This window comes from Pistacia vera, unplaced genomic scaffold, assembly GCF_008641045.1.
Source record: "Pistacia vera cultivar Batoury unplaced genomic scaffold, PisVer_v2 Contig1201, whole genome shotgun sequence".
Lineage (NCBI taxonomy): Eukaryota > Viridiplantae > Streptophyta > Magnoliopsida > Sapindales > Anacardiaceae > Pistacia > Pistacia vera.
The window spans coordinates 1-15,713 of NW_022195251.1; the positions used below are offsets into that span (position 1 = coordinate 1).

Here is a 15,713-nt window from a genome sequence, read left to right on the forward strand (position 1 = left end):
AGCTCATTATCATGTTTAATGAAAAAAGATATAAGGATGAAAAGCACAATCGGAAGCCATAGAAAATTGAAACAACCATTGAGAAGAAGCTTTTTGGGGAGGTAACTGAGGGATAGTCAATAGCTTGCTTCAGCTTAAATGTAACAACGGCTGCATCAACCTACAAAAGCATGAAGGTCATAAAGCATAAGGTGATAACTTCTTTAAGATAATCAACACTAAATACTCTGCTATTTACTTTAATTGACAAATATTCAAAACAAGACAAATCTCTTCAAGCAACTACAGTGGCTAAGAGCACCAGAGTACCACCAAATTGGGAGGAACATGTGTACTTTAAGCTGGCATTTTGGCTAATTTCATATTCTTGGTAAATATAAGATGGAGATATAAATATAGAGGTCAAATACATGGTCACATACATACGAGTCATCAAACTGTACAATGGGCGACCCAAATAACCACAACCAAAATTTAAAGAAAATAGTTGTGCAAAATTCTCTGCCTTCTAGAATGAAAAGCAAATAGCAAGTTTTAAAACAAAACATGCACTTGCAATATTTTGTAACTTAAACCACTTACATTCGGCTGAGGGAAAAAGCTTGTTCTTGGGACTTTAAATTTGTATTGGGGCTCTGAAAAGAAAATTGCAATGGGAAAACCATTAGTAAGACACCAAAAGCTACGTGATCTGGGACTGGAAAAGAGAGGTTCTCAATGACTTAGTTGACACATGCTTAGATTTCTATTTATTCAATTTGAAATCAATAAGGATTATCTCTCAAGTACTGAATAAGTGTTATGTTTTATGACGTAACTGAATTTTGTAGTTAGGTAAAATACCTCTCAACACAAATTTGGCTAACCTTATTTACATATATTAGATTTTGTCTATAATTAATTAAAAATTATTACTACTGACCAAGCAGCCTTACATACAGAGACTCTATTGATGTCAATCTTTCTCTGGAATATGAAGATCTCCTTTATCTATAATTTCAGTTGCAAATTAGCATAAAGCTCAGAAGCATATGACAATACAGGTATGACACTGACCAAAAGCAATTTATATGTTATGTAGTTTATTCAACTGGTAATTTCTGGTGAAATACCTGAATAAAAATTGACAAAGATATTGATGGGTCTGTACTCAGATGTCCGCAAGGATGGTTTCACCAAGCGCATGGCTGTCTCCTCCTGAAATTATTCAACACTTACAGTGACATTAAGTAGGCAAACCTCTAAATATATACATCTGATTCAACTTGTGACATGGTAAGACATAAATGTCTAATACACATCATTTCAAACTTACTAATTTTTTTTTTATCTACAAATCCATTATCAAAGCTCTTGTTACTTCAGTTAATATTACTACCTGAAGTAAGAGAACAACTTCAGAAAAAATGTCACCCATTGGAAGAAGTTGCTTGACGACATCAGTACTTATATTAAAAGGTATATTGGCGACAACCTGAAAAGAAGAAACTGTGAATATAGACTAAATACATCTAAAGTTAACATGAGGAAAAGAAGAGAGAAAATGTACGCAGCTTGAATCTAATACATCAGGCAACTCGTTATAAATCCAAATTTGGGACCCAAATTCAACATATATGTATATATAAACCATACCGCACAAATCTTCCTAGTCATTGATATGTTACTGCATAGCATTTGGTCTAAAATAATACACTAGTACAACAGAAGTGTCAGGTTTGATAACCATATTCATAACTCACACATGTTGAAAGCAACCCATCTATACTAATACATTTTATGGTAATTCTGTATTCACATCAAATGAAAATTGCATCTGCTTCAGAAATTAATATTGATAAAATGTCACAGAATATTAGAATAAATTGTTGATGGCTTCTGCAAAAGGGCTATGGGATTTTCTCACCTTAGCATAAGCCGAATTTGCATTTGACGACTGTCTATTCTCAAACAATGACAACATATGAGAGTGGATGTGACATTTGACGAAATCTTCTTGCAAAACCTAGAGATTTTAGTTAATGAGATAAGAACCTGAACAGTAGAGCTATTCAATTAAAAAAGAAGCAATCTCTAACACCAACAAATAGCAAGCAAATATATCACCTTGAACCGCTCTGTACTTGCAAATCTTTCTGTCACGAGACCCACCATATGAGGATCTGTGAGTCACATTCAAAGAAAGGAAAGATATGAGAATACCAATGTCATACACTAAAAAAAAATAAAAAAAATAACAATATGCACTAAAAAAGGTATTAACACCATGTCTCAGTAAAGGGTTATTAAAAGAAACTTCAATTTGAACTTAACGTTACCTTCACGTATTTTCATAACGTCAAAATAAAAATCTAACGCCTAATTAAATCCAACATGTAATGAAAACAAAAGCACAATTATCTCACCTTCTCTATGGCAAGGACTGTGGCACCAGCATTTAGCAGTACATTGGTCAAGGAACCGGTTCCAGGTCCAATCTCTAACACCAAATCTCCTTCTTTGATATTAGCAGCGCCAACAAGTTGCTCGTTTATTTCAGAATTCAACATGTAATGCTGCAAAACCGTAACACACCATTAATGCTCACCAAGTGTTCGAAAAATATCCGCAATCAACATAACATGAGTGTGACCAAGACCTGGCCAAGAGATTTTCTGGGAAAACGGCCTTTGGAATTAAGGGCTTTAAGGGTGGCGTGATAGTCGTCTTGGCTTTTCGCGCAAACTATGCATGCTGCTCTCTTTTTAGCTCCGCAGGTGCTACTGTACGCCGGAAGCGTAGGTTTGTATCGGCTGTGTGGGTTTGTTAAGGGAGGATTTGGGAAGAGAAGTGATATGGCCATGGAAATGTCTGTGTAGGGGGAATGCTTACTCACTCTCAGCTAACTTCATTTAATCCAAATATAAACGGTAATAATTCATCCATGTAAGTAACGGTACAGATGACAAAATACTCACCCTTTGCTAACTTCTTTCAAGCCAAATTGTATTAGTAATTAGTTAATTACTCATCCATGTAAAGGAAGGACCAGATGAAAAGTCGTGCCTTTCATGAGATATGAAACGGCAAGTCGTCTACTTCATGAATTTAAGTGTTATACTGTCATGCTTTACAGTTACGGATGACGCCTCGTACACAAGATTTTTATTAACTAATAAAAATTGGTCCAAAACAATAAAAACAAAATAAAACTCACTACCTTCAGTCATTTTAAGTTGACTATAATAACTAACAGCACCCGTGGGCGTTTTTTTATTTTCAGCAAAAAATTGTAGGCCATGAGCATTGTATTGATGAGACGGTCTTCTCAAGTCAAAATAACAACTTATCCTAAATTCAACCAAACAATTTAGATCAAACTTAAACAAAGATGCGTATTTTAAGAAACTGGGAGCAAACCCGTTGATCTACCATACATTATTAAATTCTTTGTCAAGGAACCGGTGATTAGGAGCTTTTGCCATATCAAACATCTCGTCTCCATTATTTTGTGGTAGAAGGTTTTGTTGTTGCTGTTGTTTACTTTCTTCTACTTTGTTTCCCTTGAGAAAATCTTCTCCGTTAGAATCTACCATGGGGCGAAACTCTGCCAACTTCCCGTTGCTAGTGACACTGATTCCAGTAAAACTAGAACGGGGATAAGTAGAATCTAGCTGGTTGCCGAGTAGTGTCAGTTGCCCGTATTTACAACTTGATGAATCATTACAATTTGGCCCTAAATGATTAAGGGAATTTGTATAACCAAGAAAAGGCATAGACCTGCAACTACTGACATTCTCTGGCTCATGGCTTCCAAATTCTGGTTGAAAAGATGTCAAGGATTGCATCTCCGGATTTTGATACAAGTCTCCTTGTATATCGACTGTAGATGAATTGTATGACGCAAGATGTGATTGAGCATAATCCCTGTTCATAGTCTTCTTTATACGTTGCTCCCGTTTTAAGGCCAGGCGATATTTCTGCAAAAATCAGATTTACAACAGATTCTTTGGTCACACCACAGTGCTAGTACTTTAAGTAACATAAGATTCCAGAAACAAGCAAATGCCACTTATATATGGAGAACACACCTGTAAATGACTCGAAATATTTTCTTTCTTTAGACCTGGGACATTCATATGCTGAAGTATTTTCTTTGGATGCGCTCCTAAATTAAAAGATATAAGATGAAAATAGATTACTAGGTTATTACCGGTAGTAACCAATTTAATAAATATGCACTTTGAAAATCAAACCTTGAAACACTTTACCATCAATGCCTAGCACTCTGATAGCTTGTAAGAATCTATTATGTAGCCCATTAGTCCAAATTAGCTTTGGCTTCTTGAGGACAGATATATCATCATTATCTTCCTCCATCTCTTTTGGTTCTTTCCTTTTGCCGTTTTGGTGACTCTGCCTCCCTGTGTTCGCAAATATTTGATTTTCAGTATCATGATCTGATGAAATGCAACTTGAATCTTCGGCGGCCACTGTTCTATCTGTTTTCTTCATGAATGCAAATTGCCAAAGGTTTTTTATATCGTTCATGGTGATTGGCTTCACAAGATAAAGTGCAGCCCCCTTAAACAGGCCACCTAACATGTCATTTTCACTGTCGTCCGCAGACATGACTGTTATGAATGTAAACAGATCAAAAGCAATATCATCAGAGAGATAACTAATTGCACAGTAAACATTTTGCAGTTACAAATTGAGATAGCACAAGTGGACTAGTGGAGGCCACTTACTAACAACTGGAAATGTAGACATTTCTCCCATTGTCTCAAGCAGCTCATATTTGTCCATATCAGGCAAGTGAGTCTCAGCCAGGACAAGGTCAAGTTCGTCTTCTCTCTCCCGTGCAATGGATAATGCATCGGTGCCCCGTTTGGCCGTGATGACTGCAAATTAAGACAATCAGTCACATAGTTGCAATTTAAGACAAAGCAACAAACAATGAATGTGGATTTTAACACATTTAAATGATTTGACCGTGTCCCTACAATCGAAAGACGTGTAATTGAATCCTAAGACGAAAAACAGTAAACAGCTCTTTGACAATCACAGTATCAGAGAAAAAGAGTTTCCAATCACACTGATAAACCTTTGAGCTTATGTGAACCATTGGCGACTCTCAACCACCAAAGCTAGAAAGAGATGCGAACACTCAATCTTAAGTGTTAGTTCATCAAAAGGCAGCTAGAAATGGAAAAATTAATACACACATCGTAATGAAGCACCTGAAATCAATAGTGCCTTGAGAACAATTACTTCATTTACATGGAAACATGCAATCTCCCAAATATTCAAGAATCTAAAATAAAAGAAATCAACTGTTTACCTTTATATCCAAATTTAAGCAGCATTTTTGACAGAATTGTAAGACATATAGAATCATCATCCACAAGCAAAATACTAACACCTGCTGATAATAGCGTATCAAATTCACTAGATTCCACTGTGATTACCTCCCCAGTGTTCATGGCATAGGCAGTTTGATCTACAGACACCTTTGTAAGTTACCAAATAATAACAAGCAAAACTCACTAGTACAGTTTAGATTGGTAACCAAATATAAAGGGAAAACCAAACCTCTATATTTGATATGTGATGAATTTGCATAATCTCAAATGGAAATATTTAATCAACAGTTACTCAAATGTAATTTACCTGGCTTTGGTCTATAGTCAAATACATATATAGAAGTGCATTTATGCCCTTAAGGCTGTCATACCAAATCCAAATATTATGAGAATCCAGCTTGCTTGATAATTAGTAACCATATCAAGCAATGACAGATTTTTTTTTCTCTATTTGGTAATACAGCAAAGCATTGACTTGTTCAATCGCTGTTGTGTCTCAAGACTCTAAATTATTTCTTCTGGCCTAACCCAAGCCTATGGGCTGCCGAAATTTCCGCCTGCGGCTGGTGAAATATAAATTGCTGGGCATCTATCACTGTCAGAATGTCCAGGTTCTTCCGCGCCTTTATCAAATTTCAATGTCTAAATATTATTCCACAGATAGCTTAATGTCTAAAGAACCTGAAATTCAATCAAAGTATCACTACATAAATCAACCGGGTGAAATTCAGAGCACTTAACTTAGTTCCTGCACCATGGTAGTAAATGCATCAGCGCAGATACAGTGAGAGGGGCAGCAACTTGTGTAGAGAGATGATGACTTAAACACAGATAGATTTCTGGAAAAACAAAATACTACTACATCATATTAACCTTTAATTACAAAATTTTCTTTCTCATGTTTTAAGAAAACACTCTGAAAGACTAGGGGCAACTAATTTAACATCTCTAAATCAATAAAGCAAAAGAGGCCAAAGGAACCCTCAAAATTTCCTAGTTAAATAAAAGGCGACGCCTTGCAGACTTGGAAAGGTTAAGACTTGACATTTTCCTCTTCCCTTTCGATGTCTGATCACTCTGGCTACTGGAATTCTTGGTTATATCTTCTCCTGAATTTGCCTGAAGTTGTACTTTGGTTGAGCGATAAAATTCGGTAATGCTAAGCTGTACACCCTTTGGGTTTGGCGATTCTAATCTTTTACTGGACCCTTCAGATCTTAACCTTGAATCTTTTTTTTTTTTCAGTTCTTTCAATTCCTGTTAAATTTTAAGAGCAAAAACAATAATCACACAACAGCTCCAAAGCCTGAGATTTCCAGGCAAAAGAAAACAAGAGAAGTAAAAATTATACCTTTTCTCGCAAAAATATATCAACTTCCCCAGAAAATGCAGAATGCACAAGATCCATATCCTCATCTGTCAGCAAAAACCAGCACCCATCATCAACATAAATCTGAGGGCTATTTGATTCATCCAACAAATCAACGGATTCATTGACTTCCATGCACTCTTGATGCGACTCGGAATCTTCAACAGGGACAGCATACATAACATTGCCTGTTGCACATGCAGCTTTCTTCCACTTGACCACATAAGACTGATGTCCGTATCTTGTCTTCACACGCTGTATAGAATGAAATTCATATTGCCCATATAGCAAAGTTTTCACTGGATTTGTAGCCATTTCTCTCAAATATATGGTGGACAGCATCGGAAGAATCCTTTGACGAATATATGATGGTTCCCAAAGCTGATGAAAAACCAAGAAATCAACTACCATTTCAGTTTTTGGGCTTTCCCATGATATAGAAGGGCCATCAGCAGCTGAAAAAAATACAGAAGACTTCATGAGTCAGAACAAGATCTACAAAATCAATTAAGAAAAGGAAAAAATCGAGGCTTTGTTAATTGTATAAAAATCTACGGAATGCGCTCCGAAGTTCATGCATTTGATTAGCCACAAAAAATAAAATAAAATAAAATTCATGCATTTAGTCCTAGCAGAAGTAAAATCATGATAATCGTAATCGTAAATAATGTTCAAAATATAGCAAGAAAAATCCCAGAGCAATAAACCAACTCAATAATTCTGACTACTACCAAACATACCAATAGAGTTTCCATGATTATCGCATAAATACATTCCAATGATTTCGTCATTTGGAAAATTTGACGCCATAGTAATCTTGTTGCAAACTTTAATCCACCAATTTTCATGCTTCTTTTGCTCCTTGTCTTTTTTATTCTGCCATTCAAATACCATGAGGTGCTTTTAATGAGGACAGAAGAAGCACATACCACCACAAAACAGCTCTAATCAAAGGGCAAAACTACTGCAAGTTACAGAATATGGAGTTTGAAGTACAGTAGAATTTATTAATAAGATATAAGAAGGAAAATGTCCATATATTGATACAACATGTCACCATGTTCTAATAAATAATGGAAATTACAGCAAAGTTGTACCTTAATGCAGTTGGAACAATTACATTTAAACCCTTCTGGCTTTTTAATGCAATCCACACTATCACCATTGCAACAATATTCACAAGAAAACTTGAAATGAGCTCTCTTACTGCCTGGATGCCCACAGAAGGAACAATGAGATATTTTCTTTGGGGAGCTTTCATCTAAACAGGGCACAACATCATCTGCAGACTCAATGCCACTCTGATATTGTGGTATATCCCCATTGCCTATTTCATGTAAGCTACAAGAAATTTTCATCTTCAATAGATACGATTATGAGCAGGGTACAGCATCATCTATAGCTTTAATACTACTCTTTACAATTACAAATAATAAGAGAACTAATCTTCAAACCAGATTAGAAGAATACCTATTTAATATCTCATCTTCACTGAACTTTTGGACAAAACGAAGAGCTGTGTCAAGCCCAATCCCTTGCACCCCATTTAAATCATGGTCATTACCAACCAAAAGAGATATGGCTATCAAGTGTTTCCTCTTCAGCCCAAGACCAGCTTCTATATCTGATATACAGTAGCATTCAAATGGTTCCTGTATACAATGAGATTCTCATGTTTGCCAAACAAAAACAACCAATCTAAAAAGCAACTAAATGTATAAGGAAGGAACAAAAATTAAGGCACAACAAACAATTGAGGGAAAAAAGAGCTTCTTTTTCTCTCTCTACAGAGCATCTCTTACTTCATAGGACTCTATGATGATTGTAGCCAAGCACTCAAAAAGAAAAAAGAAAGAGGTCAAACAAAAATAGAGAACAAAATTTCAGATGAAACAGAAGAAAATCTATTGTTACTATGTAATACAAGGCCTTACACCAACAACAATTAAGCAAGTTTCACTCAAAACAGAAACAGCTATTAATGACCGTTCTTCATATCTTTTAAGTTTCCAGAGTCTGATAAGGAATCATCTATGCCACATTTTTCTTATTACCAAAGCCAGACAGCAAATAATATCTTCAGATGAAAAAAGAGTTTCTATATCTAGTAGGCACAATTGAACAAAAATAGATAACGATTTGGTTACATCAGCAAAATAAGCAAGGTAATGACTTACTCTTGTGTTGGGTTTGATGCATTTTATCACACATTTAGCCCCAAAGAGGAACGCGTCACTATCAGCTGTGATGCATGCATCTACATGACCTTCACTATTTAACTGGGCACATAGTGCTTCAGCCTCACCTTTTGCTTTTAGTACAGGCATCCCAAATAGTTCGATCAGTTCCTATATAACCAATTTTTAGTTAATATGCAGCCACTATAGTCTATAGGCATTAAAGAAACAACCATCAGGCCCTTGTCCAATTTATTTTATTTTATTTTATTTTATCTCTCTGTCCATTTTCCATTGTATGACCTATTTCAATGTCTTCTTTAATTCTTATAAAAAATAAATAAAAACTTAAAAATCAAAATTACCTACATACTCCATAACTACTTTAGACAACAATAACCACAACTGCGAAAAAAAAAAAACTAATAAAGGTGATAATAACCATTTTCTCAGTCTTCATGCCATCACAGTAGTCCTTTCCAATAAAAAGTATAAACAAAACGCTAAACCTTGATTATTCTTGAAATAATTTCTGGGCCAAAATATGCAAACAAAAACAAAAATTTCAACAATAAAATTTGATAGCAATAATAGGAAAATTATCGACTGACCACACACTCTTTAACAAATTTCTGAAATGCCCGGTTCCTCTCTACAGAAATGCCCTCTTCAGGCACGGGTAAACTTGAAGAATCTATGCAAGAACGGAAAAACCTCATTATCCTCGCCTGGGCTTTCAAAGGCGACGGAGTTCCATCGACAACAAAGATTGGATATGCTCGAAACTGTGAATTACAAACAAAATCATTCTCATGACAAAACCTAGCAATTTACTAAAAAGAAATTATGACCAAAGCCTAAAAATTTACTAAAAGCGTTTTATAAGACCTTGGCGAAGAGGTTGATTGTACGGAAGAAGGTGAGTCTGAGATGGGGTTTACGAGCATGATTTTTAATTGCGGTCTCGTGTTGTACAATCCAGTAAGAGAGGTCCACAGCAACCCGTTTGTCTCTCAAGAAATCGAAACCTTCCGTTCTGCCGTAGGGTTTTAGCAAGTCCCAGAATTTCGCTCCCACACCCATCACTTTTTACTTGAGTTTCATATTTTTTTCAAAGAATGGAAGAAGAATCGATTACCGTTATGAACTATAAGATCATATCTTTCAGACTCTGTGGGCTTTTATAGACTAAGGGACTGGGTGGGAGTTTTTTTTCCATTGAATTTGAGGGATTTTTAATTATACTACAGGTATTTTTCCCCATTTTTTGATGTATTAGTTTCGACTGTCCCAAAAACCCATATATTTGTGAGGGATTTATAAAATACTCCAAATCATGGTATTTTGGTTTGTTTTAAAATCTTATTCTATAAATATTCTATTAATTATAAAACTATCTTAATTATATTTTTAAAAAAATTAATCATATTATGTGTGTTTCTAAACATATTAAATATAAAATAATTTTAAGCAATTATAAAAAAAATTATTAAAATCTCATTTCTAGATGTTTTTTTGAATAAGTGAGGTTATAATATTTTAATCATTCTAGATGTTGCAAAGGATACTTTATCAAATCTGAAGTTACAATATATTAATAAGTAGAAAACAAATAAAGAACTCTTACTTTATAATTAGAAAAACAAAAGAACTCTTACCTTATAATTGAAAAAATACTACTCCAATTTAGGGTATTTTTATAGGCATATATGTAAATTTATTGTTTTAAAAAACTATCAGACTCATTGGAAATTAAACTCTCAAGCACATGTTGGGTGCTTTAAAAGTCGTTACTAAAAAGCCCTCAAAATTGCTAGGATGATTTACTGTCAAAACCGTTATAACCGTTACCATGAAACTCCTAAGTGGACCCTAAAATACTTTAGCATAGGGTTTACGCCATGTTCAAGAAAAGCAAATGTTTTAAAACACGACCCCACCTGGCCGGTTTGATCGGGACTCAGAAGCTTCAACGGGCCGAGTTTATATTTTTCTTATTCACCCAAAACCCTAGGATTTGAGAGGATAATCGGCAAACAATTGACGCTCGGGATGTTAGGACTTTTGAAGAGAAAGTGCCGGTGAATACAATGGTGGTGACAGTGTTGATTTTTGGTGAGTAAATCGGTCAAAAATCAAACAAAACTGGCAGCGGCAACAACCGGCTTTTGCTAGCGATTGGCAAGGCTAACGGGGGTGGGGTGAGGTGGGTTTTGGTCGGAGGAAGAGGGGAGTAATTTCTGGGTGATGGGAAGGGTTGTCGACGCCGACATCGATAAGATCTGGCCTGGAATGCCAACGTTGGTGTTGGTGAGATCTGGCCGAAATCGAACTTATTTCAGCCAGATCTTGGGTATATTTTAAGGGGAATGGGCTCAAGAGACGATTGAGGTTGCATCTACGATGTCACGGGCTGATTTGTATTTGGGGTGTGTTTGCTAAATTTCAAACCTATAGGGACTTAACAAATTTTTAAGGGTGTATCTGCTGAATTTTAGAAGTTTTTATCAACCGGTCAACCCGGGACCTGGCAACTTTGCCGGGTTTCACCTCGGGTTGGGTTTTAAAATATTGAGAAAAGCAACCGACCTGAGCAAATATCAATGAAATTCCCTTTTTACCCCTATCCGTTTCTATTTCAAAAATAATGAATAATACGCAGTATGCACCCTTTCTGATGAACATAGGTGAACGTTTAGAAACAAACGGTCTGTTCAAGCCCAGTTACTTTATTATATTGGGCTTTTATGGTTTGAAAATAAGCCCAGTTAAATAGTGGTTTAAAAAAAATTAGACAGACCGTTTGGATTACATTTTTAATATTTATAAAATTCAAAAACATATTTACTATAATATTTATAAAAAAAAAAAAATTGATAGTACTGAAATGAAAATACAAAAAAATTTAAAACAATTTTTTTTTATACATCCTGTAATGCCACACGAACTATATAGATATATGAGTTGCAAACAGTACAACATCGGATCCCTCATATGACTGGGCTCCAGATATCAATGAACTTAGATATTTACACGTGCAACCGGGTAATTACAAATGGCGATATGTAGCAGCTTCGATGCATGAACTGGACGAGAACTAGTGGACACATTCAAATATATTTGATGGAAGCCAAGCAATCTAATTATTTCTCCATCATATCTTACTCAACTGACTGCGCAGAAGAACGGCACATAATATGCCAAACTTGTGTCCTCAAACGCATACAACAATATCATAGAGAGATCCTCTATATTTAATCATTTTGCTGTTTGATTTTGACCCATGAGAAGCAAGGTGAGACCCGCTGTTCTTAAGTACATATATTAAAGCATTCTTCAAAATAATAAAACAAGAGCAATAAGTGAAGTGAGTAATTGAAGGAGCGTTAATTTACGAGGGATATGATCTACTAACAGATCACGAGATCATTGTTTGTATAATACGCTCCAATGGCTCCAGGAAACCAAGCCCACGAGACCAGTTCTAAGCGTACACTGGCACTGAGGCACAGCTCTGATTGGTGTGTCACCACACACTTAAACTGGCAAAACTGCCACTTTTAAGTTGATTGATACTTGATTTTGGACACTAATTATATAAAGTATTATTAAGAGAGTTTTAGAAATTATACGTGATGAATTCATAAGATTTAAATATGGTACTGAGATTATCTATGTTACAGTAAAATAAATAATAGACTGATAAGAGAGATTTTTATAATGGTTTGGATGTTTAAAGCAAATCCTATATCTAGTGTTATTTTATTATTCTCTGTCTATTTTTTATGATATTGCCCGTAAGACATACAAAGGTAAAAAAATATTTTATTTTACAGAAAGAAATAATGAAGCTCAAATCTATGTCTAGCTCTCATATGCTCAACCCCTTTTTTCGTGAAGAGAGTTGCTCACTTATACACCTTTTAGGTCAATGTAATGAATGTTTTTGTAAATTGTCATGATGCGTGGAAACCACTCCTTAATCCTTATCAACTTTATTTTGATAAAGTTAAGACAGGTATACGGTCTTTATCCACTTATAGATAAAACTTGAATCTGCTAGATTGGTGACAACCGTATTCCTTTTATCTTGGGACGACGTGGTAGCTTCTAGACGGTATAAAGCTTTCATAAACTCTGATTGGTTGATGCTGATATCAGCACCCATTTTTAGGCACAACAAAGTCCAAAAAGACCTCCTACCATATCTTCTAATCTCACCTTATGTCTCCTATTTTAATATCAATAAATTAGAAGCATCCACGCTTTTACACATTTAGTCGTTTTGCTATTATTACCGCAGGCCATTGCCCTCTTCACTCGCACGAGCTTCTTACCTGGAGATATCCACGACTAGAAGCTGCCTCCCTCTTTCTTTTATTCCTTCTTCTCATCCCTTTAAATTTGCATCCTTCCTTTCACTTCTCACTTCCCACCTTCCTATACTTCACCCTTAACTACTTTAAATCTCTTTGCTCCAAGATCATTTCAACCTCTTTCTCTTTCTCTCGTCTTTTGAACTCTCTTTTCTCCGCTTACGTTCTCAGTAATTAAATCTTGTTCTCAGTTTGTATAATTTATGATCATGTCGTCTTCAAGGACTTCATCATCACGTTCCAATTACACAAACTCCAAGCTAAGAAAGCAATTTTCATTAGAGCGTAGACCTCAAATGCTTAAAGATTTTCTCATTGACGATTCGCATTCATACCCTTCAAGCGGATTCAAGTCCTTTCCTAGGCGACTTGAAGATCGTAGTATGCGAAATCTCATCCAAATCGATGTCAATGCAGAAAGAAATCATTCATATTCAAGCAACACAAAGAGATTACTAAGAAGCCGATCAAAAGCAGCAGCCTCAACAACAATCTCCGCCTTTCAAGCCATTATCAACACCGTCAAAAACATCCAATTCAATGCTGTTAAGTCTCCTTCAATTTTACCAAGAAGCTTTTCTCTTAGGCTGTCAAAAAAGCATAACAAAGAAATCAAGAGCAGTGAGAAGAAAGAAACTGAAATCAAAATGACAGTTAGAATCAAAGATATCATACGGTGGAAGTCATTCAGGGACTTGGTGGAGGAGGATCCTCAACCATCGGATCTTGCTTACTCTCCTGATCATCACCACTGCGCCACAACAACAACGGGATCCACCAATAGTCCTTGCAGTAACAGTAACGGGTCTAGTTGGTGTGAAAGTGATTTTACCGCGGAGGATTTACCGTCTTGGTGCAGTAACTCGGAGGATTATTTACCAGGTGTCGGCAGCGATTGCATGAAAGCGACAAAAGAGGCCACGGCTAATATTGCGGTGGGACCAAAGGTGAGCAATTATTTAAGTGTACACAATCTATAGAATATAATTCTGTGTCTGCTATGGCTTAATTTACGTGATGATATTGTCTGGTTGTGAGGTTTGGTAGAATTTGTCTCTACATTGAGGTTGATGTTTTGTCTGATTAGTGACAGAAACACATAACTTAATCACATGAGACAAAAAGTCAAAAAGTAAGTTACGAGGAAGTCATGTTTAATAAAAGATATAATTATAATTAACACATGAAAATTACATCCCTTGATGATTTTGATAGTTGATTTTTTTTTTTTTTAATCCATCGAAGCTTGTGTGGAAGCTTCTTAGCTCAAACTTTCATGTGTTTTTTTTTTTTTTTTTAAATTTCAAGTGGGTATATTGTTCTTATTTTGACTAATGTTGTAATGCAATGGCAGGAGTTATCTTGTGACGAGAAAGAACAGCGGAGCCCTGTTTCTGTTCTTGATTTTCAATTTGAAGAAGATGAATCCCTATTATCTTTCAATCGAACCCTTGACCATATGGAGAGTATGTTCCGTCTTTGGCCTCCATATACGTTTTCATGTTTTAATGTCATGCCATTGTTAGCTAACTATAAGCCTGTGATTTTTTTCTCAACAGAAACAAAACAAAATCTTATGCAAAGGATTCAATGCTTTGAGGGTTTGGCCAAAGTAGATCCTTTCAACCTAGAAGAATGGATGTCAATGGAAGAAAATGACGATGTTTCTGATGAAGATAAAGAAGTAAATGATGTTGAAGAGACGGCAATGCGGCTACTGAATCATGTCAAAGCTACAAGTTCAATGGGGTATTGTGAAGACAATGTTGTTGTAGAGCAACTGTTGTTTGATTTCTTTATGGATGAATTATCTACAAGAAACGATGAGATTGACAGCGAGATGATTGGGCAAGCAAAAAGATGGATTAATGGGGAACACAGTTGTACAATGGATTGGGAAGAATATGTTAAAGGAATGGATAAAAAATTTGGGAAATGGAACAAATTTGAGGAGGAACAAGAAGAAATGGCTTTGCAAATTGAGATTGTAATGTTGAACCTTTTAGTGGACGAGGCATTGGCTGATTTCTTAGTAAGCTGAATGTAAAGACTAAAGGACATGTACACAGAGGCACAACTGGTGCCAACCGTATGCCCATGTGGCCACCAGCCCATTCATTGGGCCAAGTTAAAGTCAAACGGAAATGGGCTCAACTTGATCAGTCAAAGAGTTCAAATAGAGCATAGAACATGAAAGTTCCAAAAAGTAGAAAAGGTTTATAATAAAAATTATTTACAGATTTTCCAGCTGTATGGGGTAGTTGACTGAAGTCCAAAGGAAAGTAGTCTAGTCTTTCAAGGCCTTAAAAAGCTGCCACGTGGTGAAATTGTTCGACGTGGCATAAAGTCCTCGATTTCGAGACTTGTTGGGTCCTCAAATCTGAATTGTAGTTGAAAAAGTAATGCGCCTTTATTAATTGCAGCTTTTCAGATGACATTTATATTT

General features: G+C 35.7%; 5 protein-coding genes and 1 long non-coding RNA gene across 8 annotated transcripts; 1 reads left to right on the top strand and 5 right to left on the bottom strand.

The window, feature by feature from the left end:
- Positions 1-97: 97 nt before the first annotated feature.
- LOC116112774 lies at positions 98-629 on the bottom strand. The gene is made up of 2 exons (XR_004125308.1): positions 583-629; positions 98-160 (listed from the first exon to the last, which is right to left on the bottom strand). It is a non-coding gene; the product is annotated as an uncharacterized LOC116112774 (long non-coding RNA).
- Positions 630-955: 326 nt separating this feature from the next.
- On the bottom strand, positions 956-2,334 carry LOC116112723 (ribosomal RNA small subunit methyltransferase, chloroplastic-like). Its single transcript, XM_031398836.1, has 6 exons — positions 2,319-2,334; positions 2,107-2,162; positions 1,907-2,005; positions 1,379-1,474; positions 1,113-1,197; positions 956-990 (listed from the first exon to the last, which is right to left on the bottom strand). The coding sequence occupies exons 1-6, from the start codon at positions 2,332-2,334 to the stop codon at positions 956-958; spliced, it is 387 nt and encodes a 128-aa protein (XP_031254696.1).
- A 40-nt stretch (positions 2,335-2,374) lies between these two features.
- Positions 2,375-2,972, bottom strand: LOC116112769 (ribosomal RNA small subunit methyltransferase, chloroplastic-like). Its single transcript, XM_031398888.1, has 2 exons — positions 2,639-2,972; positions 2,375-2,555 (listed from the first exon to the last, which is right to left on the bottom strand). The coding sequence occupies exons 1-2, from the start codon at positions 2,840-2,842 to the stop codon at positions 2,397-2,399; spliced, it is 363 nt and encodes a 120-aa protein (XP_031254748.1). The 5' UTR covers positions 2,843-2,972; the 3' UTR covers positions 2,375-2,396.
- A 49-nt stretch (positions 2,973-3,021) lies between these two features.
- Positions 3,022-5,494, bottom strand: LOC116112754 (two-component response regulator ARR14-like). Of its 2 annotated transcripts, none has more exons than XM_031398883.1 (5): positions 5,324-5,494; positions 4,731-4,883; positions 4,251-4,613; positions 4,071-4,147; positions 3,022-3,959 (listed from the first exon to the last, which is right to left on the bottom strand). In XM_031398883.1, the coding sequence occupies exons 1-5, from the start codon at positions 5,463-5,465 to the stop codon at positions 3,408-3,410; spliced, it is 1,287 nt and encodes a 428-aa protein (XP_031254743.1). In that variant the 5' UTR covers positions 5,466-5,494; the 3' UTR covers positions 3,022-3,407. The 2 variants fall into 2 exon arrangements, with proteins under 2 accessions (XP_031254743.1, XP_031254734.1); XM_031398874.1 differs by having other exon boundaries at positions 4,236-4,613.
- Positions 5,495-6,022: 528 nt separating this feature from the next.
- LOC116112742 (flap endonuclease GEN-like 1) lies at positions 6,023-9,974 on the bottom strand. Of its 2 annotated transcripts, XM_031398859.1 has the most exons (8): positions 9,780-9,974; positions 9,503-9,676; positions 8,892-9,062; positions 8,185-8,366; positions 7,812-8,055; positions 7,455-7,590; positions 6,697-7,169; positions 6,026-6,602 (listed from the first exon to the last, which is right to left on the bottom strand). In XM_031398859.1, the coding sequence occupies exons 1-8, from the start codon at positions 9,972-9,974 to the stop codon at positions 6,339-6,341; spliced, it is 1,839 nt and encodes a 612-aa protein (XP_031254719.1). In that variant the 3' UTR covers positions 6,026-6,338. The 2 variants fall into 2 exon arrangements, with proteins under 2 accessions (XP_031254727.1, XP_031254719.1); XM_031398867.1 differs by lacking the exon at positions 8,892-9,062 and having other exon boundaries at positions 6,023-6,602.
- Positions 9,975-13,268: 3,294 nt separating this feature from the next.
- On the top strand, positions 13,269-15,308 carry LOC116112732. Its single transcript, XM_031398848.1, has 3 exons — positions 13,269-14,214; positions 14,622-14,733; positions 14,827-15,308. Exons 1-3 carry the CDS (start codon positions 13,471-13,473, stop codon positions 15,306-15,308), a joined length of 1,338 nt encoding a protein of 445 aa, XP_031254708.1. The 5' UTR covers positions 13,269-13,470.
- Positions 15,309-15,713: the final 405 nt, after the last annotated feature.

Excerpts from the sequence above, each read along its gene's own strand:
- LOC116112723 (XM_031398836.1), bottom strand. Across the intron at positions 2,006-2,106 it reads CAAGTACAGAGCGGTTCAAG|GTTTTGCAAGAAGATTTCGT; the intron begins GTGATATATTTG and ends TAAAATCTCTAG. Across the intron at positions 991-1,112 it reads CTTTGTCAATTTTTATTCAG|ATAAAGGAGATCTTCATATT; the intron begins GTATTTCACCAG and ends CTGAAATTATAG.
- LOC116112769 (XM_031398888.1), bottom strand. The coding sequence starts at position 2,842 with ATGGCCATATCACTTCTCTTCCCAAATCCTCCCTTAACAAACCCACAC. Across the intron at positions 2,556-2,638 it reads CCAGAAAATCTCTTGGCCAG|CATTACATGTTGAATTCTGA; the intron begins GTCTTGGTCACA and ends ACGGTTTTGCAG.
- LOC116112754 (XM_031398874.1), bottom strand. The coding sequence starts at position 5,465 with ATGAACACTGGGGAGGTAATCACAGTGGAATCTAGTGAATTTGATACG. Across the intron at positions 4,884-5,323 it reads GCTTAAATTTGGATATAAAG|TCATCACGGCCAAACGGGGC; the intron begins GTAAACAGTTGA and ends CTTAATTTGCAG. Across the intron at positions 3,960-4,070 it reads ATATTTCGAGTCATTTACAG|AAATATCGCCTGGCCTTAAA; the intron begins GTGTGTTCTCCA and ends TGATTTTTGCAG.
- LOC116112742 (XM_031398859.1), bottom strand. The coding sequence starts at position 9,974 with ATGGGTGTGGGAGCGAAATTCTGGGACTTGCTAAAACCCTACGGCAGA. Across the intron at positions 8,367-8,891 it reads GCATCAAACCCAACACAAGA|GAACCATTTGAATGCTACTG; the intron begins GTAAGTCATTAC and ends CATTGTATACAG. Across the intron at positions 7,591-7,811 it reads ATTGTTCCAACTGCATTAAG|AATAAAAAAGACAAGGAGCA; the intron begins GTACAACTTTGC and ends TTTGAATGGCAG.
- LOC116112732 (XM_031398848.1), top strand. The coding sequence starts at position 13,471 with ATGATCATGTCGTCTTCAAGGACTTCATCATCACGTTCCAATTACACA. Across the intron at positions 14,215-14,621 it reads ATATTGCGGTGGGACCAAAG|GAGTTATCTTGTGACGAGAA; the intron begins GTGAGCAATTAT and ends ATGCAATGGCAG. Across the intron at positions 14,734-14,826 it reads AACCCTTGACCATATGGAGA|AAACAAAACAAAATCTTATG; the intron begins GTATGTTCCGTC and ends TTTTCTCAACAG.